Raw genomic sequence first — 23360 nt, 5'->3', positions numbered from 1 at the left:
GACCTCTGTTCTTCCAGGCCAGGATGACTGCACCCATACCCACATCTTGTGTCCCGATGTCTTTGGCCCTTTGGTTGCACAAGGAGCGCCCTGCAGCATTGCTGTCAGAGGTGCCCTAACTTGAACTCCAACCCTACCCCCCCCCCCCCAACTGTAAAAATAAAAAAAAAAAAGTTAAACAAAAATCTTTAAGATACCGATAAAAAATCATGGAAGCTAGGGAAAAAAAAACTGAATTTTGCTAGGCTGTATACTCATTAGATCAAGTTATCGGATTCTCATTTGTATTGCTAAACACAGATTTAGCTATGGCCAATTTACAAACTAACTTAATTGCTAGAAAAAGGCTTAAGGATCTAGGTAGTTAAAAATCTTCCATACCTTAACTTGGGCAATAGGTATGTAGCAACTGTAATTCAACATATAGATGGAAAATGTATTATTCCTTTGCAAAATGTCAGAGGACAGAATGCAGAATAAAAGATTGAGAATTATAACTATGAAGGCAAGAAAATAAGTTGCATAGTAGAAATAATTTGTTTGTTTTTTTAAAATAGTTGCTTAAATTGGAATTAAAAAAAAAAAAAAAAAGTGTTTACCTTACTCTCACTGAGTTCTGAAATCCATTCTTTGACCAACTTATTCAATTTACCAAGAACAATCAGCCTGTAATGAGAATCATCATTAGACTCAGTTTTAAAAAGAGATTCAAGAAATGCATTTCAATTATATTAAAAGTTATACCTGTGACTTAGTTCATCTTCATCTTCAAATACTCCAAATGGTTTCATGGCTTCAATTAATTTCTGAGTGTAAATATAATCTATTTCTTTAGGAGGAGTCAAGCTAATTGGAGATGTTATTCCATAGTGCTTTTGAGGCTGATTCTCCAGCATAGAATTTCTGTTGAAGGAAATAGTAATATTAAATATAACCAATGCCACAAATGGTACTCTTACTGTAGTCATTGGTTACAACACTTCAGCCTACAATGTCAAAGCTAAACTTCTCCTCTTTCACTCAGTGACATGCAGGTGCAAACTGGAAGCCAGATTGAATCCTGACTGAAGAGAAAGTATTGATTATCCATGAACTAATTCAAATGCTAGAGGTCAAATTAATGGCACTGCAATGATAATGAAAGCATTATATTTTAGTAATCAATATAGATTTAGGAGGAAAAGAAATTTACTGCTTCCATACTTTAGACTTTAATTCAAGCCATTTACATATAGATTCGGGTGGATGAAGTTGGTCACTGAGCCAGTAAAAATAAGAGTGGTCTGTTTCCCCATCTTTTTCAAATTAGTTATTTTCAAACTCAGCAAGATGAAGACATATGCAGCAAACATCTCAATACTGGTTTACTTTTAGTGATGTATTAGAGTAAGCCAGTATTTAAAGTTAAGCAAAAATTAGCCTCAAAAGCCATTTTCCCCATCTTCTGAGGAAAGTGGTGGTAGTCTGGGGGCATGACTGAAGTATCAATGGTGGTAGGAATTAAGGGTTTTCCTGGGAAGACCCCACTGCCACTCCACTACCAGCTCCAAAATGGGGTTGGACGGGACACAGGGAGGAGGGAAGATGGTAAGAACTGGGCTGTGAGGAGCATGTCTATCAGCAGTAAATGGGAGAGGGGGAGTAGGAAGTCTGGGGCTCCCCTTCATGGGTAGTGTAGGAAAAAGGGGCTCTGCATAAACTTTCTGCATCATTTTGCACCTCTAATGAGTGTTCTTCCCTTTTCCCTCACAAAGATATCCTAGCCCAGCCACTGTTTCAGCATACCAATTTTAAAAATAATCTCCTTCTGCAGATGGGCTTTAAAGCAAATATAAAAAAAAAAAAAATCAGCTCTTTATCCCTTTGGCCAGATGATCCCAAATTTCCACCACAAGTATATCCCTACCCTGTTGCATCATTAAATGGTCTTGAATGTTATGCTGCATGTGGATTTTAGAGCATTTTGAAAATTAAAAAGTAGTAGTTGGGGTAGCATATTGGGAACCCCTTCATCGAGCAACTCCAAATTTGCAGCACAAACTCCACACCAATTTTTTAACCTATTTTCCTTTGCATGTCAATTTTAAAGCACTATGAAAGTTACAGCCACCTCCATAATGAATTGCTTATGTCTTAGAAACCCCTTCCCCAAATGACCATGAATCTACACCACAAACACCACCCAAGTCCTAAAGGCACATCTGGGCATACTTCTCTATCACTCAGCTATCAAGTACCACTTCCTCCATATCTTTCCATGGGGGAGGAAAGCAAACCCAGTTCAGCCACTTCATGAAACAAAGGAAGAGCATAGGGCTGATGATGTACAGTCTCAAACATCAGAAGTGGAAGATAGGGAAGCAGCCTCTGGGAGAGGGAAATAGAAGACAATGACTAAAATCCTATCTTCCCGAGTGCGTCTCTTTTTAGAAGTGAGCAAGTCACAATATGGACAACACCCTCCATTTTTGGTGGATTGTGTTAAGGTTTATCAACTATAAAGTCAAGTTAATAGCATATGCAGCAGCATTATGTGACAGAATTAGGGATTTGGAATCTCCCTCAATAAGAGCATTTGTTTATTTGGAATGTATATCTGTAGGTGCCTAAGGTCTGGTCTATGAAGTATTTATGTGAATTTGTTTCCCTTAGTATTACCCTCCTATTAAAGTATTATTGAAAATAAAAAAAGTTAAATCATTTTGATTTTATGAAGGCATCATATTTCTAATCAGTGAAGATTACTTCTAATTTAATATGTCCTAGAATGTAATTAGTGTTATTTCCCAATGTGTATGCAGCATCCTAAGTATGTACAAAGTCAATATTTATGGCAGACCAATTTCATCTTTGCCTTTGCATGAGGAGTGTCAACAAGTCAGTGTCCACATTCAAAGTCAATAACTGGATAGTTACATCCCTCTGCAATTAGATATGGTACTGTAAGTCAGAAATTGCTAACAATAGTTAGTGAATGGTGAATTACAGCAGCATTTTGGCATAGCTCATTTCAGTTATGGCATAAAAACTTGTTTCCTTTTAACACTTGTTAAATTCTATTAAAAAACATATTTTAAGACCAGAAGACACCATTAGATTATCCAGTCTGCCCTCCTGTAGATCACACTGTATATCACAGGAGGTTAAATTTCACTCAGCTACCCCTGTATTGAGCCCAATAATTTGTGCATGGCTACAGCATAACTTTCCAAAAGACATCCAGTCTTGATTTGAAGACATCAAAAGATGGAGAATCCACCACTTCCCTTGGCATTTTGTGTCAATTGTTAATCATCATCCCTTACAAAAATTTTATTTATTTCTAATTTGAGTTTATCTAGTTTTAGCTTCCAGCTGCTGGTTTTTATTAGGTCTTTCTCCAGTAGGTTATAGAGCCCTTTAGCATCTGGTATTTTCTCCCTGCACAGGTACTGCTACACTGTAATCAAGTCACCTCAATCTTTTTTATTAACTCAACAGATTGCCTTGCAGTGAGACTTACATAGATCATTTTCGTGGCTCTTTTCTACACTCCAGTTACTCAATCCTATTTAAAATATTGCAAGTATTCCAGTACCAGTCTTACCAGTGCTATATACAGAGGTAAAAAAATCCCCTCCCTGGTCCTACTTGCTAATCTGATGCTTTGATATATAAATAGGGGAGTTAGTCTTTTTTGCCACAGCATTGCACTGGGAGTTCATGTTAAATTGTTTGCCTACCATGACCCCTAAATCCTTTTGAGTGCCCCACCTTCCAGGATACTGGCCCTCATTCGGTAAGCATGGCCTCCATTCCTTGTTCTTAAATGTATAATTTTGCATTTGGCTGTATTAAAATGCATTTTGTTGATTGTGCCACTTACCAAATGATACAGATCACTTTGACTGTCCTTGTCCTCATTTACCACTTGCCAATCTTTGGGTCATTTGCAGATTTTATCAGCAATGATTTGATATTATCCATGTGTACTAAATCTATGTCGTTACCTTCATCTTGTAATCTCAAATAGAATCAGGTTTGTATAACAAGACATTTGCCATAAAGCCATGTTGATTGGCATTTATTATATTCCTGTCCTTTAAGTTCTCTCAGTTGAATCCCATACTTTGCCCAGGACTGATGTCAGCCTAACGGACCTATGGTTACCTGGGTCATTCAGCTTGCCCTTTTTGAACAGTGATACTGCATTAATCCTCCTTGGAATTTCCCTGGTATTCAAAGGTTTAATAAAAGACAGCATCAGCAGGCCAGAGATCTCCTCAGCCAACTCTTAGTCATGGTTAGAGTTAAGATTTGGTCATGGATTTTTTTTTTTTTTTTTTATATATAAAGTGAAAGTCAGGGAGAGGTTGCAGGCAATAAGCAAAAATTCACAGAAGCCCGTAACTTGTGGACTTCTACTAAAAATACCTTAGGGGAAGGGAGACAAACAGGCTGAACCAGAGGGGCTGACCCAACTTCAGCCACTGTGCCAGGCCACTGCTTTGGCAACCCTAAGCAGCTCCAGCACTGCTCCAGAAGTAGTCATGGAGGTTCCAGAAAGTCACGGAATCCATGACCGAATCGTTTCCCTAGTCATGGTGTAGCTAACATGCTGAAAGAGTCTAATGTTAAGACACACTGCATTTAACATGTGCTAAACAGGTTGAGTTTTCAGCAGCTTTTTAAGTTAGATTTGTCAGTGTGCTGGTATCTCACCTTTATATCAAAGCCTAGACAAAGCCTAAATGATATTTAAATTAAAGTTGGCTAATTTTTTTCAAGTTACCTTTTTCCTAACCTAGACAAGGTTAAACTCACCAGAAGATGAATAATAAAATGAATTGAAGAGACCCCATAGCCATCACTGAGGACAGACATGATTGAGAGAGAGACTGGGTTCAATGGGGATCTCCATACCCCCTTAGCAGTAAAGTATGAACTGGCCCAACTGATCTTTGGCTACTAGCAGTAAGTTTGCCCAATGGCCTGTGATGGGACATTAGATGGGGAGGGCTCTGAATTACTACAGAGAATTCTTTCCGGGTGTCTGGCTGGTGAGTCTTGCCCACATGCTCAATATTTAGCTGATTGCCATATTTGGGGTCAGGAAGGCATTCCCCCCCCCCAGGGATTCTTTGTATCCTGAAGTCTTTAAACCATGATTTGAGGATTTCAATAACTCAGTCATAGGTTAGGGGTCTTTTACAGGAGTGGGTGGGCGAGTTTCTGTGGCCTGCATTGTGCAGGAGATCAGACTAGATGATCATAATGATCCCTTCTGACCTTAAAAAAGAAAGGGGGGGGGGGGGAAACACACACACACAAAAAAAAAAAAAAAAAAAAAAAAAAAACTATGAACCAGCAGAAGGATGGTAAGAAACACTGGCCTCAAGCACCCACCGTTCCAAACAATAGGGAGGGAATTATGTGAATCAGCATGATGGGATTGGGGGTGGGATGGGGAAGACAAGAAAATATTAGAGAAGGGCCATATAGTTTGTCATACAAGAACTCCTATGGGGCCTCACTCCACCCCTCCTAAGGTCCACTAAATGTGACCAGGACCTCCCCACTCTGGACAACAAGGCTCAGAGACAGTAGATGGGTTAGGAGACTCTTCTCCCCCCCCCAACAATCACTGAAGCGGGTTGAGACTTGAGCCCCAAAGAAAGTGGTTGGGTCCAAGGACACCCCAGATAACCAGGAAAAAAGGGGCCAGAGGCCACTTGCCAAACTACAATATGGTAGCCTCCAGCTCCAGAGGTTGCCCAGTAGATCCTCACCCTCACATCATCTTCGTGGCCTTCACGACAAACCTTGTGCATTGAAATTGACCAATGCTACTCTTCAAAAACCACCTGCTCCCACAGCTATGGCAGAGCACCCTCAGCAACACGGCCACAGCTCCCCAGGTCACAGCCTTCCCAACAACACCTGCAGGGGAGCAGAAGTGTGTGGGAGATAATCCCTGACCTAGTTCCCCTCATTCAGAAGGGAAACTCCCTCAGACTCTGGCCCCATTTTCCCATCACTCATTTGGGGAGAGACGGGGCTCTCTTAAGAGAACACTTATCAAACCTAGGCAACATCAGGAGTAAGCCCAGGGCAGAATTTCAAGCATGTTACAGCCCTGGCAAAACATACACCACACAGCCCCATTCAGCTGCACATAGACTCTCTCCCTCACCTCAATGCAAACCCCCTTGGGTCAGTCCAACCTGTCCGCACACTCTGATGTTGGTGTGCACTGAAGCTCAAAATGGTGGGTCTGCCTCTGTGCTCACAAGGGTCCTCTTTTTGCAATCACCAGTACAGCAGCTGGCTCTCCCTGAAGCAGCTCTTCAGTCTGACTTTGAAGCCCTGGGCTTCACCATCTCTCCGTGCTGCTGGTCCTTCAGCTGCTTCAATCCAATTGGAGCAACTCCAGCAGCTTCTTTTGTTCCCCCTCCAAACTTGGCTCCTCCCCCCCATCCACTCATTGGCTCAAACCCTCCCAGGTGGTCTGTAACCAATTGTGTCCTTGTCTTGGAGTGCACTGCCCCCAACCAATCATGTTTGGTGGTTTTCCTGGCTGTTGGGGTGGGGGCAGAAGAAAAAAAACAAGGAGATAGGGTTGTTGTACCCCCTCACATGTCATAGGCACCCCTCCCAAGAGCTGAATCACCTACATGTAAAGCTATGTCTGTGGAGAGCTTGCAACCACAGCTCTTACAGGTGTGAACTGCCCCATTCATCTTAATGCCAATCCAGATGCCCGTGATACTTTAAATATTAACTATTTCACTGCCCAACAAAGCTTGTATGAAAGAAGTGGATCATACTGAAGCTAAGCAATCTACCAGAGTGACAACTCTTCAATGCCATCAACTTGGGAGAGAATATCTTGGGGGAAGTATTTCTCCACTGCAGGGTTAACTTGGGTATTTACGCAGGTGTTGGTCCTAGCTGTACCTTCTGTTCCCACACAAATCCCTCACTCAAGTTTAGGGGTACTTTAAACACAAGCTAACAATCAGCAAAAGAGAAGTAATAAAAATGGGTTGAAGGGACCCCACAGCCATCACTGGAGAATAACATGGTTGAGTGCAAGACCGGCCACAACAAGGATTCCCACACAAACTTATGAGTGTGTGGACCGGACTGTCAGTCAGTAGAAGGAAGATGAGGGACACTGGCCTCAAGCAGACCCCCTTTCCCAGGACTGGGGAGGAAGGGATGTGAAGCAGCATGATTGGAGGGAAGGGAGGGAAAGAAGGGCCATATATGGTTTGCCACAGCAGAACTCCTCTGAGGCCTCACTTCACCCTGTCTAAGGTTTAGTAAATGACTGTACTGCAGGGCCCTGAAAGAGTGGCTGGGTCCAGGAACAACCCACTGGATGGCCTGGGGAAAAAGCAGAGTCCTGGGGTAAGCAGCTGGGTCCAAAAATCTCCCCTAGATACCCAGGAGAAGGGGGTCTGGAGGCCACCTCCAAAGCTACCCTGCAGCTACAATGAAGTAGCCCCCAGAGGATCCTCATGCTCACATCTCCTTAATGTCTACTGCTGCAAGCTCAATGCATGTGAAACTGACCAACACTCCTCACCAAAAACAACCCAGCCTCACTGCCCCACCTCTATATAGCATGGTGCTACATCCTCTGCAACATGGCAAAGCCGCCACTGGTCAGTCATCCCAGCAGTCCCTGAAGGAAAAGGCCACCACACTCCCTGCAAACCTGCATGGAACATAAACAGTCTCCAGTAGGAAGTGTACCAGGGGGAGACAGAGTGGTTGTCCAGGGCATCCCACACCGACCCTGCCGTTGGTCCCCACCTCACTCATAGGGGGAAAAGACTCCTCATGCAAACCCTGACATGCCCTTCCATTCATGCAGGATTGGGGGCGGGTTGGAGAAGAAGACTCCCTCACCCAGACCCTGCCTCCAGCCCTCCTCACTCAATGACAAGGGGAAGCAGACACTTCTTCACACATATGCTGTGCTGGGACCCCCCTCACTCACTGGGGGGGGGGGAGGAGTACTCTCTCACACAGACTCTCCCACAGGTTAACAACACCTCTCACTCAGAGGCAGGGGGAAGACTCCCACACAGACCCCTGCCCCAGCCCCCACTCATTGGAATTTAATTTCAAATTGATGACTCTCCCTGGTAGCTGGAGGATGTTGTTGTATGGAGTGAGGCATGAGCTGCGACTGTCCTTGGCAGGAGCCAGGAGCACATACTAGCACCTCACCCAAGAGTTGAGCCAAGAGTAAAACCATGTCTGTGGAGACCTTGCAGCCAATAGCACTGATAGGTGTGAGCTACCCCATTCATCACAGTGAGTGCTCAAATGCCAGTGATGGTGCTTTAAGTATTATCATTTCATGGCTAGCAAAACACATAAGAAAGAAGCAGATCATATTATGATGCTCTAAGGCCTAATCTAGACCTAAAATTTAGGTTAACCTAGTTACATTGCTCAGGGCTGTGAAAAATCTCACAGGGAAGCCCCCTCTCACAAGAAAGGGGAGGGGAAAAGGGGGTGTGAAGCAGCATGATTGGATGGGCTGTAAGGGGAAAGGAAGATAAGAAAGAGCCATAAGGTTTACCACAGCAGAGCTCCTCTGGGGGTCCATTTTACCCCTCCTAAAAATCCACTTCCAACACCCCACGGAGCAGGGCTTATGGAGAACAGCCAGGTTTGGGGAACTCTTCCCCTTCCCCCAACAGCCAGGGGAAAAAGCAGAACCCCCAGGGAAATGGCCAAGCATAAGGACCCACCCACCACATAGCCAGATGGGGGGGAAGCAACCATCCCCAAAACATCACTGCAGCTACAATAAAATAGCCCCCTAGGGTTAACCAACCAATCCTCACCTACACATCTCTTTCATAGCCTCCACTGTACATGTGAAACAAACCAACCAACACTCTGCTCCAACAGCAAGCTATCCCTAGGCCCATGCCAGCCTCTATATAGCCGCCACCCCTCTTCCAATCATAGCCTTCCCAGCAGCCCTTGAGGCAGAGACTGCCCCGCCCTTTCTTCAACCTGTGGCTTAATAGGGGCGTGTAAACAGTCTCTGATGGCAAATGCACATGGAGGGAGACTAAGTGATTGTCCAGGATTCTTCACACATACCCTGTCCTAGATCCCCTCTCACTCTGCAGGGGGACCCTCCCTCATACAGACCCAATCCTGAGCTTCCCTCACTCCTTGAGCAGAGACTCCCTTATGCAGACCCAGGCCCACCTCACTCCTTGGGTGGATGCAGACCAAGTCCTGAGCCCCCTTGCTCATGTGGAAGGGAACTATTGGCCCCTTAATGAAACTTAGTGGTTCTTCTTAGTGGGTCATCTCTCAGTACCAATGGATGGAAGGGTTGATGAGAAATCAGGATGTTGAGACGGACAGCCCACAGGGCCAGTGGGGATAGGCCAATGCTCCAGGTCAGCCTGATTGACAGGGCGGACAGGCAAATGGAGGGGGTCCCATCCTCCCTGTGAGCTTGAGCTGCCTGGGCAGAGAGCAGTCTGGGCGAAGGATAAAGCAGCACCACTGAGACACAGTAGCCAATGGCTGGGAGACCCAAAAATAAACCCAGGGAGCTGAGCAGAATTGAGCCATGCTGCGCTGAAGCAGAATGGAGCTGGGGCTGGGGCCAGGGCCATCCGGAGCCAGGTGCTGTAAGCAGTTGAGGATAGCAAGGGGAACCCTGGGCAGAGGGCTCAGTGCAGGGGGACATCACCAGCTAAGAATCTCTGCAGCCTGAACTGGGAGGGGGATTGTGACCCTGACAGGGGTGCTGATGCTGGGGAGAAGGGTTCTGCCATTTAGTGTCTGGGGTCATGTGGTTCCCGCCAGAGCAAGCATCTGACCCACTGCATCCCTGCAGCACAGCCAGGCCTGAGGCAGGAGGCCTGGGAACATATGAGGAACAGACTGTGAGCATTCCTCACACCCCAGAGACAGTGTGTGTGGTGTCTCTGTTCCCAGGGGGCAGCATTAGGTGTTTTCCTTTAACCTTTCTCATCTTTTCTTTATTTTTTTAATTGCTTGCTGTTTAATAAATTGTATTTGCTTTGAACCATATGCAATGATCTCTGGGTCAGGAGGGCATCCAGTGAAGAGAGAGTACCCTGGAGTGGGGACACCCTAGCCCCTGCTCTAAGTGGCCACAACAAGATTGGAGGTCGAGGCCCCCAGGAATCCTGGGCCCAGCCTTGTTGTGGTTATGAGGACCCTGTCACGCAGGCGAGTGGGGAAGGGGAGTTCTCACAGTCAGGCAGGCCTCTAGGTAAAGGTAGTGGGGGCAAGGATTTAGATCCTTTTGCTAACCAATTTCACCAGGGGAGTATATAAGCCAGGAAAGTCCCCCCACAATAGCGGGACCATTCCCCTCCTTCCCACAAATGCAGCCCCAGGCTCCCCCTCATTCACTGGAGATTAATTTCAAATTGGAGGAGGGCACGAGCTGGAGCTCCCCTTGGCAATAGTGCAAATCAGCATGTCTCCCAAGAATTGAACCCAGGGTAAAGCTATGTCTGTGGAGAGCTTGCAACCTTAGCTCTGATAGATATGAGCTGCTCTATTCATCTCAGTGAGTGCTGAGTCAGATGCCAGTAATAGTGTTCTAAGTGTTGACTATTTCAGTGCCCATCAAAGCACTGTAATAAAGAAGTGGATCATATTATGAAGCTCTAAGCAATCTACCTGAATGACAACTCTTTTTGGTGCCATCAGCGTGGGAGAGAATGTCTTGGGGAGTATTACTCCATTGCAGAGTTAACTTGGGCTCATACTTGGGAGTTCCTCCTAATCCCCTGTGTCCACATACACATTCCTCTCACCCGAGTTTAGAGATGCTTTCAGCTGAGGGTAATTGGTTTATCTGGAGTTATAAAATAAAACCAGAATCTGGCTTTTGCGAAGGCTTTATCTTCAATGCTAAAAAGGTGTGTTTTTATTTTGGGGCAACAGGCAGGTGAGTCATCCCAACGTAAAACCACAGTGAAGACAAGGCATGTTAGTTTTACCACATACTAAACCAGGTGAGGTCTGCACAATACCCTTGGCTGGGATTGACCTCACTAGTTTAGTTCATATTAAAACTGAAGTGCCTTGTCTTCACAGCAGTTTTACCTCAGGATAGCTCATGCATGTTGGTTCCCCCAATACAAAAACACACCTCTATTAGCAGTGAAGATAAGGACTGGAGCTGATTACCCACCCACTTTGCAATAATATTCCCACAATTCTGCCTAGAGCCCAGAAGCACAGACAAGTTCTCCCACAATTCACCAGGGAAAAATCATAGAGCAACTCAGCTTGCTGAAGTGCTAAGAAGCATGGTATGTGTCCCCAGAAATTGTAGTAACACACATGGGAGAGTGAAGCACCAGTGAGGACACAGTAACTTGGGCAGGGCTTTGCAATGTAGCTGTTCACACCTGGATGCTGATCACTCAGGCTAAATTGGCAGTGAAGACAAACAGTAGGTGGTGGGGCTGAAGAGGGTTGGGGTGTTTGACTCTCAGCCATTTTCCCTATTTCTCCAGGAGTTACTGAAGTAGGAGGAGATTGGGGTATCTGTTTCTGCTGTGTTCCCTCTTACCCTGGTAGGTGCTGGGGCAGGAAGGGATCAGGGTGTCTGTCTCTCTGCCATGTTCCCCCTTACCCTCATAGGTGGTGGGGTATTGGGCACTGGGGGTCTGGCTTTCTGCCATGTTTCCCCTTTCCCCTGTAGATGGTGGGATGGGTGATAATTGGATGTCTGGCTCTCTACTGTTTTCCTTCTGTTACACTTTTTGACCCAAGTGTTTAGCTGATATTCAGGATCGTGTGGGTTTTTTTTCCATTGGGGGAGGAATTGGTGTTGGAGTCAGATATTTCTTAGATACAGTCCTGTTTACTTACAAAGAATAAACATACATTTCTCTTTCCCTGAATAGAAACAGGGAGTTTATATAAACCTGAGTTTATTGGTGCTTTCAGCCCAGGCTAGCTGACTTGTCGTTGACTATAGGCAAAAATCCATGTGAGGCTTTCACTTAGACTGGTAATCCATCCACTTTGCAGTGAGGATACAGGCTAAATCACTCAAGTGCTGATAGTCTGCCAGTCTACAATTCCTCCTCTGCCCTTAAGAACAGACAAGTTCTCCCACAATTCACCAGGGAAGAATCAGAGGTTCTATGTGCCCATAGAGATTCTGGTGACACACTTGTGGAGGAAGCACAGTATAAGTGAGGACATAGGTATTTGGGTGGGGATTTGCAGTGTGGCCACTCAAAGCTGGGTGAGGCAAACTCAGGTTAGCTCTGCAGTGAAAACACCCTTATTTTTTTCTGCAAAGAACCAAGCCTAAGCAGCCCAGATGCAGTTCCACTTTAGTACTGGAAATAACAAACTCTTATTTATACCAAATGGGTTCTCCCGTTTAACTTGTTATTTTAATCAAAAGTAAGCTTGGTGCCTAAAGAAGTACATGCAAATATCAATCCCATGGTAGAAGAAATCAAGGGGAGCTCTTCTAGATTGATTGTATAAACATTCAGATGCTTAACTTTACTATCCTGTGTAGTTCCATTAAAATCAATAGGACTGCTCATGGCAGCATTCTGAGCTGGGGGGACTTTTTTTTTTTTTTTGGTGGGGGGATTGCATTAAAACTCCATTGATATTGAGAGGTGTGAACTCACCCTTTAATTAATATAATTGTAAACATAAGCCCCCGCCTAAGACAAAAAGAGCATCTGAACTAGTCCAGCAGTTGTTGGTGGAATATTGTTTGGGTATGTGTGTGTGGTAAGGCAGAAAAGACAAGAACAGAGAGAGGGGCAGAAGGGGGAAAAAAGCAAGAAAGCCAAGCACAATGTGTGACTGTCACAAACCAGGATAAGGGTGCTCAGGCCTAGTGGCTGGAGCAGGAACCAAAGCCAGCATCAGAAAACCAAGCCAGGGGATCACAGTTAGCTTCAGGAAGCCAGTAGGGAGGGCAAGGGTAACACAAGCATTGCCTAGCCAGAGACCACATTGTTGATGTTGAGGTTAAGAGCAGGTTTGTTGACTTCCCCAGCCAATCAGGAGGAGTCAACCAGACAGCCCTGCTGTGCTGTGGTTTAGCTGTGGTCATAGGGTGCCTGGAGATTGGGCAGATACAGCTACAAGTTTTCACTCCATCCTGGCAGTGACCTTAGAAAAAGCTAGAAGGCTTGGCTCTGCTGGCTAAAGAAGCTTGAGGCATAAGCTAAGAAACTGTTCCTTTTGTTCTTGGTTCCTCCTGCATTCTGAGAAGGACTTTGTATGTTCCTTGTAATTAAACAGGAATGCATTAAAGAAAATACCAGACTCCATCAATGTCTAATTCCAACTGGAACATATCCAGGGCCCTCAACTTTGACTTGTCCCTAGCATCTGTTTGCCAGAAGCTGGGAACAAGCGACAGGGATGGATCACTTGACAATTACCTGTTCTGTTCATTCCCTCTGAAGCATCTGGCACTGGCAACTGTGGGAAGACAGGATACTGGGCTCGATGGACCATTGGTCTGACCCAATATGGCTGTTCTTATGACTAGCTACTTGGTTCAAAAAGGAGCAATAGTAGTAAAATTAAATGCATGCATAAATTAAGTGTTTGCAGGACTGGGGCCTTAATTTGTACTAGCGGCTTGATATTGGGAGTCTTTGCATTGACTTCAGTGGGCTTTGGATCAAACTGAGGAGGGGGGCAGTAGAAGCAGAAAGCCTGGGGATTATAGAGGCAGAAAGGCAGAGGAGCAGAATAATATGATGGGGAGGTGGCAGTAGCTGGTGTGGGGGATAGGACAGGAGCAGAGGGAGTCAGGAATGGGGGAATGGTCAACAATAGAGGAGGGGGACAGCAGCCTGCCAACATAACACTGTCCATACAAGCGCTTATGCCAGCAAAACTTATGTTGCTGAGGGGGGTGTTTTTTCACACCCCTGAGCGACAAAAGTTTTGATGGAATAAGGCCTAATGTTATGCTCTACTTAGCACCCATGGATTTCCACAAGATCTTCTATATATTTTTTTAACCCCTTCAATAGAAATATCTATGTGGGGGACTCTACATTACTTAGTCTGGATCTTAGTCTACACTAGTATTAGTGTGTTGGACAGGTCATTTCCCGCATTTCACTCCAAATAGAAACGAAGATTAATTGTGGTAATAACCAGCTTCTAAAAAAGTTAGGTAATAGAAACTAACTGTGAGCTCACTGTAGCAGCACTAATCTCACTGCTCTCAACGAGGTCTCTTTCTTTGATCAACTCATTCTCTCTCAGCAGGCCAAAAAATAGCCACAGGATACTAGTGCTTAGTTTACAATCATGTTAATTTTGCTTTTAGTTTGTCTTTAGCTGTTGGAGATTAATGAATAAAAGTGGTATTTAAATTTACAACCAGTTCTCTTCTAATTACTTGGCAGTATTATTACTGGCAGTTTTCTACTTTGATTACCTGAGCAAGTCTTCTAAAAGACTCCTCTGTTCCATCTAAAGCAGTGGTTCTTAACCTTTCCAAACTACTGTACCCCTGAAGCCTGAGTCCCATCCCCACGGGGCTGAGGCATGTAACTTAGTTTCATGGCGCCCCTGTGGCTCCAGGCAATTACCTTTCTTGCCACCCCCAATACCAGCTCTGCACTTGCGACCCCTCTAAAACTCCAGGTTAAGAAACACTGAAAGACTTCTCAATAGATAGGGTACAACCCACAGGTGGATTGTGAGGGGCTGCTTCCTGACAGATACCCCATGGATAGAGAAAAAACAAATCCTAAAATTTCATCATCTCTAGGTTCCAGCAGAAGGCCATGAGTGGAGGTAAATTGCTCCTAGTACCTCCTTGCTATGTTCCCTCTGACCCACTCCTATTGCATATTTATCCAATCCCAAAGAAATTGCTCACCCTTTTAATACAGTCCATCTTTCCTTCCCACACAATGCTCAACCCTGGTAAGTGGTACTGCCCCTAAAAGAGAAGTCCCTCTCCCATTCCTTCAATGCACTTCAGAGTAAAAGCAGGCTAGGACTGATCATTAGAAAATCAGGAGTTCAATGAAAATCTCTCCTTCCACCTCCCCTCCCTTTACCATGTCTAGATTTGAGTTTATGATAGTAGGATGGATTATACAACTTTTTCACACATAAGGAATCTAAACAATAACCCTTCATCCAGCCCCTACCAGTTCTTGAAAATCATTGCAACATGTAGGTTATGTAGACAGAATCTTTAAAACGTTCTTCCCAACAGCCCAAGAACCAGCTCTGTTCAACTGAGCATGTCCAGAATTGTGTGGAAAACAGAGCATAGGAAGGGAGCTTTTAAGGACTAGTTACTCATAAATGAGTTATTTCAGTACACGCAGAGAGAGAAGCATTAGGTGTGGGAGTAGGCGTTCACATTAATTTGATAATTTTTGTGGAACTGAGTGGAAAACGTATGTGGTCTTGATTATTAGAATTCTCATAACTATGCAGTGACCTTTGCATTTCTCAATATTAGAAACTGTAGGGGAAGTTTACTGGTGCATGAAATATATTTCTCTAGATTATGTCATTAGCATTAATTATTTCTAGAGTGCTGTTTGTTCTCCACTTTTTTTGTTTTTTGTCGTATGCTAAGGGCTAGTCTACACTTAAAACTTACAGTGGCTTGTGTAGCCGCGTTATGTCGACAGGAGAGAGCTCTCCTGCTGCCATAATAAAACCACCTAAATGAGCAGCGGTAGGCTATGTAGGCGGGAGAGTGTCTCCCACCGACATAGCACTATTCACACAAGCGCTTATGCTGACAAAACTTATGTTGCTCGGGGTTTTGGGTTTTTTTCACACCCCTGAGTGACAAAAATTTTGCCAGAATAAGGGCTAGTGTAGACAAGGCCTCTTGTAACCTCTTTGGGTAGGGACTGTGTTTTTATTACATGTACATATAGTGCCTAGCACAATGGGGCCCTGCTCATGGCCTTTAAGTGATAGTGTAGTCTTAATTCATGACACTGACTCCAGCTGCAGTTTGATTACTGTGTATTCTGTAAAAAGTGTTGATAATTTGCTAATGGCCAGGGGAAAGTAATGTTTCGGATACAAGTTAGCAGTAGCAGAGAGGACAAACTAAAAGTTGTTTAGATATAGACAGCTAGTTATGACTCTGCAGCCCTCATGGCTGGTGGCCTTGTTAGAGAATATTATACTAGAAGAAGATAACCTCCCAGCAAAGTCAGGAGAGGGCCTTGTTCTTATGTTTCATATGGAACCAATGACAACAGAAAAAGTAAATTAGAAGACAAATGTAATTCATCCTAAAAGTCTTTTTTTAAAATAAAGTTAAGGTGGTACACTCAACTCTGATATGAGCTTTCAATCTTAACTTCTTTTACATAATATCTGTGTTTTTAGTGTATATTGCCTTTAAAAAATGTTAGAGCTAAAAAAAAATCAATAAGAACAACAAAAATAACTTAGAATCCCAGGACATTCAGAGTTAAAGCTCCTTTTTGTAAGAAATTAAGACATCTGAAATGCTGGAAATTCATAGTTAAGAAAGCCAGACTACCTTAGCTCTGCCGTAATAGGGGAGAAAGCTTCTCATCTTCCCTCTTTGTGGGTGGAGTTTTGAAAATGTGCACCACAAAACATGGGTTTTATAAATAATTACATACATACATGTCTCCATTACAAAGTGTGATGTACTGTTGCCATGGTTTTTTTCATGGAAGTACTATGATTTCATGATGTGGGATGTATGTCTACATAGACATGCTTGGGACGGATGTTCAGCTGGTGTACTTTGTCAAATCAATGGAGCTATGGCAGTTTATGTCAACTGAGTATCTGCCCTGTTAGATCTATGCCTACTTGACATTTGGGTAATTGGCTGCCATGGAATCATAGGGCCCAATCCTGCAAAGTGCAGTTCTTCACAGGATTGGGCTGTTCTTAAAGAGTGGAGAATGACTGCTTCCAGTATGATATTTTTCTAATAAGGAATTTGTAAAAGTCTATTTTTTCTGTAGACAAAATAAAATTAAGTTTTAGGTATTCTAATTTTGTAATCACTAACAAGATGATCTATGGAAAAGGTGATGTGAGTTCTTGAATTTCTCAAGGCACCACTGTAAGGGCAGAGTTAAAATAAGCTACTTTAACTCTGAATGGCCGCACTTTCAGATGTTTGGATTTCTTATAAAGACAACCTTAATTCTTAATTTTCTGGGTTTCTGGAGATTTGTTTTTGTTTTAACTCTAACATACTTGAAAGGCAATGTACACTCAACTCTGATATGAGCCTTCAATCTTAATTTCTTTTACAGAAGTTTTTTGTATGGGAATTGTCTTAGTTTAAAAAAATAATAATCCTAAAGTCTAATGGAGAAAAGTGCTGTTCTTGTATTCCCTGGCAGGCCCACAAGAGGGGAGGCCTGATATGGCAGACCTTAGTTTGGAATGTTCCTTTGGTTGGGGGTGGATACAGTAGTGAGTGCCTATAAATGCACATACATGTGCACCTGGGAAGCACTGCTGTAAGACTCTTCAGCTTCCTCCTCAGCCTTTGCAGGAGTCAGCTCTGGAGCCTCTTCACTCCTTTCAGAGGCTAAAGGCTGGATGGACCATCAGGAGTCTTGGGTTCTGTTCCTGGCTTCACCACAGACTTCCTATGAGACCTTTAAGAGACTATAACTCTGTTTCTCTGTATCTAAAGTGGAGGTAATAACACTTACTTACCTCACGGAAGGTTGAGAGGTATAATTCATTAATGTTTGTCACGTACTTTTCCATCCTTAGATGGAAATTGTTATAGAAGTGCACGTTCTATCTATCTGCTTATGTGTGAGTAATGATTAGAAAAAACACACATTTCCTCTTTCCCCAGTAGTAAAGACCACCATGGAGGTCATCAGATTTATTTTTTTTAATTTCAGGGGAACTATTCACATCTGTAAAGTTAGGCTCCTGCATAAGTTTTTGCAGGTTTGGAGCCATAGGGTATGTCTACACTGCATTGTAAGCCTGGATTCAGACTCAGGCTTGAGTCCAACCTCACTTCCGTCTACACACAGTTCTGTCTGACTCAGGCCTGGCCTCAAGGACCCTGCAGGATGGGTTGGTTTGAGCCTAGGTCCCACTGAGACTCGGATTCAAACTCCATTCTTTTGTGGAGTGGACACAGCTTGGGCTTGGGCTCGCTCCTCTCTCCTCCCTTCCAGACTTGAGCTACGAGAGTCCACTAATACTATCCCACAATACCATGGGCCAGTGTTCTTTGTCCTCTCTATCCTAAGAGCAGTTAATCAACTCCCAGGAAATGGAAGCATTACCCCTTGTTCAACTACGGCAGTTCAGCATTTAACCCTTCCATTTTATTCTGACTGCTGAGCTGCAAATACAGTGAACCTTTTCCTGTCTTTGCAATGGCCACCAACCAGAAGAAGTCCTTTGCTCAAAGCCAGATTTTGGTCAATCTCTGGTGCAAGGCAAGCAAAAAGTTTGAGTTTGGTAATAGTACCAGGAAAGACTTTGTGTACCAGTAAACAGCGAAGAAGCTGGCAGGACCGGGGATTCACTGGCTCAGTGACCAGTGAAAGGAGCAGATTATGCAGTCATAAAAAAGCTGTATTGGAAGCTGTGGGGAAGCAGTAGTCCATGAGGAAACTAACTCAGCATTCTGTTGATTCCCCTATGAATTGAGCCCCAGTCCCGGGTGCTGAGAGCTGCAAACTTTTCCCACAGCAGGAATTCCAGAAAGGTAAGTACATTTCGGTGAAGGACATATTTTCCAGGGCCACCTCAGTAGTTGACATGCTCACTGTACTAGTAGACTGCTGCACTAGTAGCTGTTCTGTTCAGTCACCATAAGTTTGAACACTTTGGTGGCACATATCGTTGGCTTGTCACTGGTAGTTTGGAATAAAATCTTTATCTGCCATTCAGGAACTACAACAGCTGTTATGTCCTCCAAAATGTGGAATACCTAAAATGACAGAGAAGGCCTATGTAGTATGGCACAGCCACCCCCCTTTCTCCAACGCCCACGGTGGTCTGCAATTTTAAACAAAACTGTGATTTTTAACTTCCCATTCTCTGTGCACTCTTTTCACTGTGATTAACCTGGTTGTGTCCACAGAACTTCTAGGATCTGAAGCATTCCTCTCACAATATATTGAAGTTCAGCTTTACAAAGTATCATTTTTCCTCCTTGTGATTCCTCAAGGATTTTTCTTGTGCTCTTGCACTGAGCCATTGGTGATTTGCTGAGACAATAATGTTCTGCTTTATGTTTGCTTGCAGGCATCCCTAGTTTTGCCACTGCTGGCTGTTTTACCTCTGCTGCTTGTGCATACGCCAGCAGAAGACCGGGTCTCTATACCATCATGGACCGGTTCAAGAGGAAGTGTTTATGTGATGAAGTTGTGACCGACATTCTGGACAGGGCCAACAAGCAAGGCGTGCAGTATCAAACAGAGAAGGATTCATGGCAAGCAGAAAGGCACCAGGAGACAGAATTGCAGCGCGGGAACAGACGCTTGCATCACAGTTCCCGGAACGGGGACGTTGGTTGAGGTAGGATGACAGAGTATAGCAGAAAGACCCTGCTTTCACTAATGACCGCAAGAGTGCAGACTCGTGCTGCACCTGCACCATGGCCTGAGTCCCCTCCACAGTACCATGTGCTGCATACCAGGAACACTTAGGACAATTCCATGGTTGGGTGGAGGGACTATGCAACTGGGACTTAAGAGCACAGCAAATCTACCACCTGCATATTTCCATCCCCATACTGATTCCCTCACCACTGCATGCATCCACCCTATGCAGACCCTTTCCCTCTTGCCATCCACTGCCTCCCTGCAAGTCTCCACATCTGTGCAGTGGCAGCGAGTGCATGCTATACACACAAGGAAGGGAAAAGAGAACATGCCAGGAGACATGCAAAATTAGGGGATTTTTTGACAGCACTGTTTGCACTGTTCAACGTTTGGTCTATGCACTTTGTTTTATTACTGGTTGTGGAGTTAGTTTAGGTATTCAAGTGGCAGCTGGCCGCCCGGCAATGCTCTAATATTTTATTTTTGTAATGCAATGATAAGAAGTGATGTAGTGATCATGTGTATTTTGAATAATAAAGATAAACACAAGGTAAGACACAACGGGCAAGTTGTATCCAAACACGATTTCTCAATACTTCACTGAATATCAAACAATAATGTAAATGAAGTTTCCCCCACATTACATTAACAGTCATTTCATGCAAAATAAAAATTCATAACAATCAATTTCTGCCTCCATTCACTGTGTTCAGTGACAGTATCCCTCAGTTCATTGCATGATGAGACACTTCCTCATATATTGTAAATGTTGCCATACAAAAAAAATTCATAAACATCCTATTCGCCCTCGTCTATTGGCCCATGCAAGCTCACAGCGTGGTGGCACAGAGCATCCCTGATTGCCTAGGTTCATTCTGCTCCAGCTGTGATAGGTGCACTTTTTGGTTGAGTTTACTGGTTCAGCATTCATTACTGTCACAGGTCCATTCAGGGGCAAATGTCTCACCTTTATGCCTTCACAAAGATTGTGAAGTGCATAGAAAGACACAATAATGCAAACAATATTGACAACACTGGAATTCAAATGGATCTGTACTTAGTGCCAGTGGCACTTCAATCTGCCAAACACACATTCAACCACCATTCTACACCTGCTAAGAGTGTAATTAAACCTTCTTCTGCCAGGCCCTCTGAGATTGGGATACGGTTTCATAAGCCAACGCAAAAGGGAGTATGAATAACAGTGGGAACAGTAACTCCATTTATGACAATGTCATTTGGTGGGAATAGTGTCCCAGCCTGTCCATGAAGGTAGACTCCTGACTGGCAGAAAATCCTGGCATCATGAACCTTTCCAGTACATCCCACGTTGGCATCCATAAATCAGCCTCTGTGGTTCACAAGGGCATGCATAATAATGGAGTCGTACCTTTTGCATTTTAGAATCATAGAATATTAGAGTTGGAAGGGACCTCAGGAGGTCATCTAGTCCAACCCCCTGCTCAAAGCAGGACTAACCTCAGCTATATCATCCTAGCCAGGGCTTTGTCAAGCCTCAGCTTAGAAACCTCTAAAGATGGAGATTCCACCACCTCCCTTCCAGTGCTTCACCACCCTCCTAGTGAAAAACTTTTTCCTAATGTCCAACCTAGACCTCCCCAACTGCAACTTGAGACCGTTGCTCCTTGTTCTGTCATCTGCCACCACCGAGAACGGCCTAGCCTCATCCTCCCTGGAACCCCCTTTCAAGTAGTTAAAGGCTGCTATCAAATCCCCCCCCCCTTCTCTTTTGCAGACTAAACAAGCCCAGTTTCCTTAGCCTCTCCTCATAAGTCCTGTGCTCCAGCCCCTAATCATTTTTGTTGCCCTCCACTGTACTCTCTCCAACTTGTCTACATCCTTTTTGTAGTGGGGGGCCCAAAACTGGACACAATACTCTAAATGCGGCCTTACCAATGCCGAATAGAGAGGAATAATCACTTCCCGTGACCTGCTAGCAATGCTCCTCCTAATGCAGCCCAATATGCTATTAGCCTTCTTGACAGCCAGGGTACACTGCTGACTCATATCCATCTTTTTATCCACTGTTATCCCCAGGTCCTTTTCTGCAGAACTGCTGCCTAGCTCGTTGGTCCGCAGTCCGTACTCATTATGTACTCATTTGCTCCCCCAGAAGGCCAAACTATGGGCACGTGAGTCTCATCAATGGGGCAGTTTGGAAAGTCCATTCTCTCAAAGCCAGCAATTATTTCAGGAATGTTGTGTATGTCCACCACCTTTGCATAAATCACATGCCTGATCACCTGAGAAGCTTTGCCATCACTTTACCTACAGTTGACTTTCCAACACCAAACTGTTCTTGGTTTTTTTTGTTTTTTGTTTTTGCTTGCACAGTTCTTAATTTTATTAAATGGTTAAAAAAAATTATCTTGGATTGTTAGCTCTCACCCTAGTATAGTCTGCATTACCCAGAGCATTAAATTCCATGGGTTGCCTATGCATTGCAAAAAGCACTATCCCCCTTCATTGGTGCTGCCTGTTAACTTAATTGAAAGTCTTCTTGTTCTTGTATTATTTTACATTGTAAAAATGAGAGACCAATCAGTTTTCACTATGCCCGTCATAATTCTGAATTCTTCAATCAAATCCCCTCTGCCACTTCTCCATTCCAAGCTAAATAACCTTATCTTTTGCACTCTACTTCTAATTACCAGATTGAGTTAGTGAATCTCTGGCTGCACATTGTGTTGCTTTGGGGAAAGCAGTGAGCAGCTTTTTGAAACCCACCAACCCACATTTCTCCTGCGCCGATCCCTAATGCAGCTGGCCATAGGAGCAGCTCATGCATACAAGACTACTTAAAGCATGTGAACAATCCCATCTTTATCCAGCAAAGTCCCTTAAGTACCTGCTTACATTTATGCATGTCTTAGTGCTTTCCTCAACAGGGATGGGTTTACTTATGTGCTTGAAGTTAGGCATGTACTTAAGTGTTTGGCTGAACTGAGGTTTTAGGAAGCAGCTCAGAGGTTTATGTCCTTGCAACACATTATGTCCTTGCAACACATAACTCAGCTGGGAGGATCTGTATTCCATCTCCACAGAGTTCCAGTGGATGCTCCTTCACGAGGACAGTCTGTAGGTTTCTGGTGAGTGACATATCAGGTAAAAGAAGCAATCAGAAGAGAGGAGCTAAAATAACCCCCCACAATCAAAGAAAATAAAATAAAATCAATAGTGAAGTCAAAAATGTAAACTAAAGGAGGAAGGAGAGAGAGAGAGAATGGACAGAAAGATGTGCAAGTCATGACCCCTTGCTGGGGAATGTGGCAAATGTGGGGCTATCCACCAATCTCTCACAATGGGTGAGGGGCTCCAACAGAAAAGAAAATCGGGAACTACTGAAATACAGGGCGTGATTATTATGTGCACAAAGGCCACTTTCCACTGCTCTAGCAATGTAAATGGGCATTAGAGTGTGTGTAAATATAATTTACTCTCATTTTAAAACTCCTTTACACTATCAGAATGGTGTAAGGCGGCCTTAGTGTACATGAGAATTGGGCCCACAGAATTCCGGTGATATAACTCAATGCATCTCCACTGTACGTGTATCAACCATGTTTAGATTTGTACTATTCTTCTCTGTTCTATCCACATCTTGTTAAATAATGTATATTTGCTCTTTTCTTTTAGGTAACACAATTCCAATTTAATCTAAAGCTTCCACTTAATATACTTGCTGTCTGCGCTAATGTAATAAAAAGGAAGGTGTTTGCAGTGTAGATGCCTGTACATTGCTTTCTGATGCACTGTATT

The 23360-nt window shown here is 43.9% G+C and overlaps 1 protein-coding gene and 1 long non-coding RNA gene across 6 annotated transcripts in view; one reads left to right on the top strand and one right to left on the bottom strand.

Moving 5' to 3' along the window:
• The window catches only part of PAPOLG (poly(A) polymerase gamma), a 57040-nt gene extending 47794 nt beyond the window's left edge, over window positions 1–9246 (bottom strand). For 3 of the 5 annotated variants that reach the window (XM_067565192.1, XM_067565196.1, XM_067565197.1), the window contains exons 1-3: window positions 8847–8900; window positions 745–903; window positions 600–666 (exon numbers count right to left, since the gene is read on the bottom strand). In XM_067565192.1, the coding sequence (XP_067421293.1) occupies window positions 600–666; window positions 745–903; window positions 8847–8863 (243 nt within the window). In that variant the 5' untranslated portion in view covers window positions 8864–8900. Of the gene's footprint in view, window positions 1–599; window positions 667–744; window positions 904–6172; window positions 6307–8846; window positions 8901–9222 lie in introns of those variants that run through there. The other 2 variants (XM_067565195.1, XM_067565194.1) reach the window with 2 other exon arrangements.
• Window positions 9247–11481: 2235 nt separating this feature from the next.
• On the top strand, window positions 11482–22514 carry LOC137164358 (uncharacterized). The gene is made up of 3 exons (XR_010923007.1): window positions 11482–11588; window positions 19282–19554; window positions 21639–22514. It is a non-coding gene; the product is annotated as an uncharacterized lncRNA (long non-coding RNA).
• Window positions 22515–23360: the final 846 nt, after the last annotated feature.

This window comes from Emydura macquarii, unplaced genomic scaffold, assembly GCF_026122565.2.
Source record: "Emydura macquarii macquarii isolate MOO-44397 ecotype Brisbane River unplaced genomic scaffold, CSIRO-AGI_Emac_v2 contig_2676, whole genome shotgun sequence".
NCBI classification, from domain to species: Eukaryota; Metazoa; Chordata; order Testudines; family Chelidae; genus Emydura; species Emydura macquarii.
This window is presented reverse-complemented; position numbering and strand designations above follow the sequence as displayed.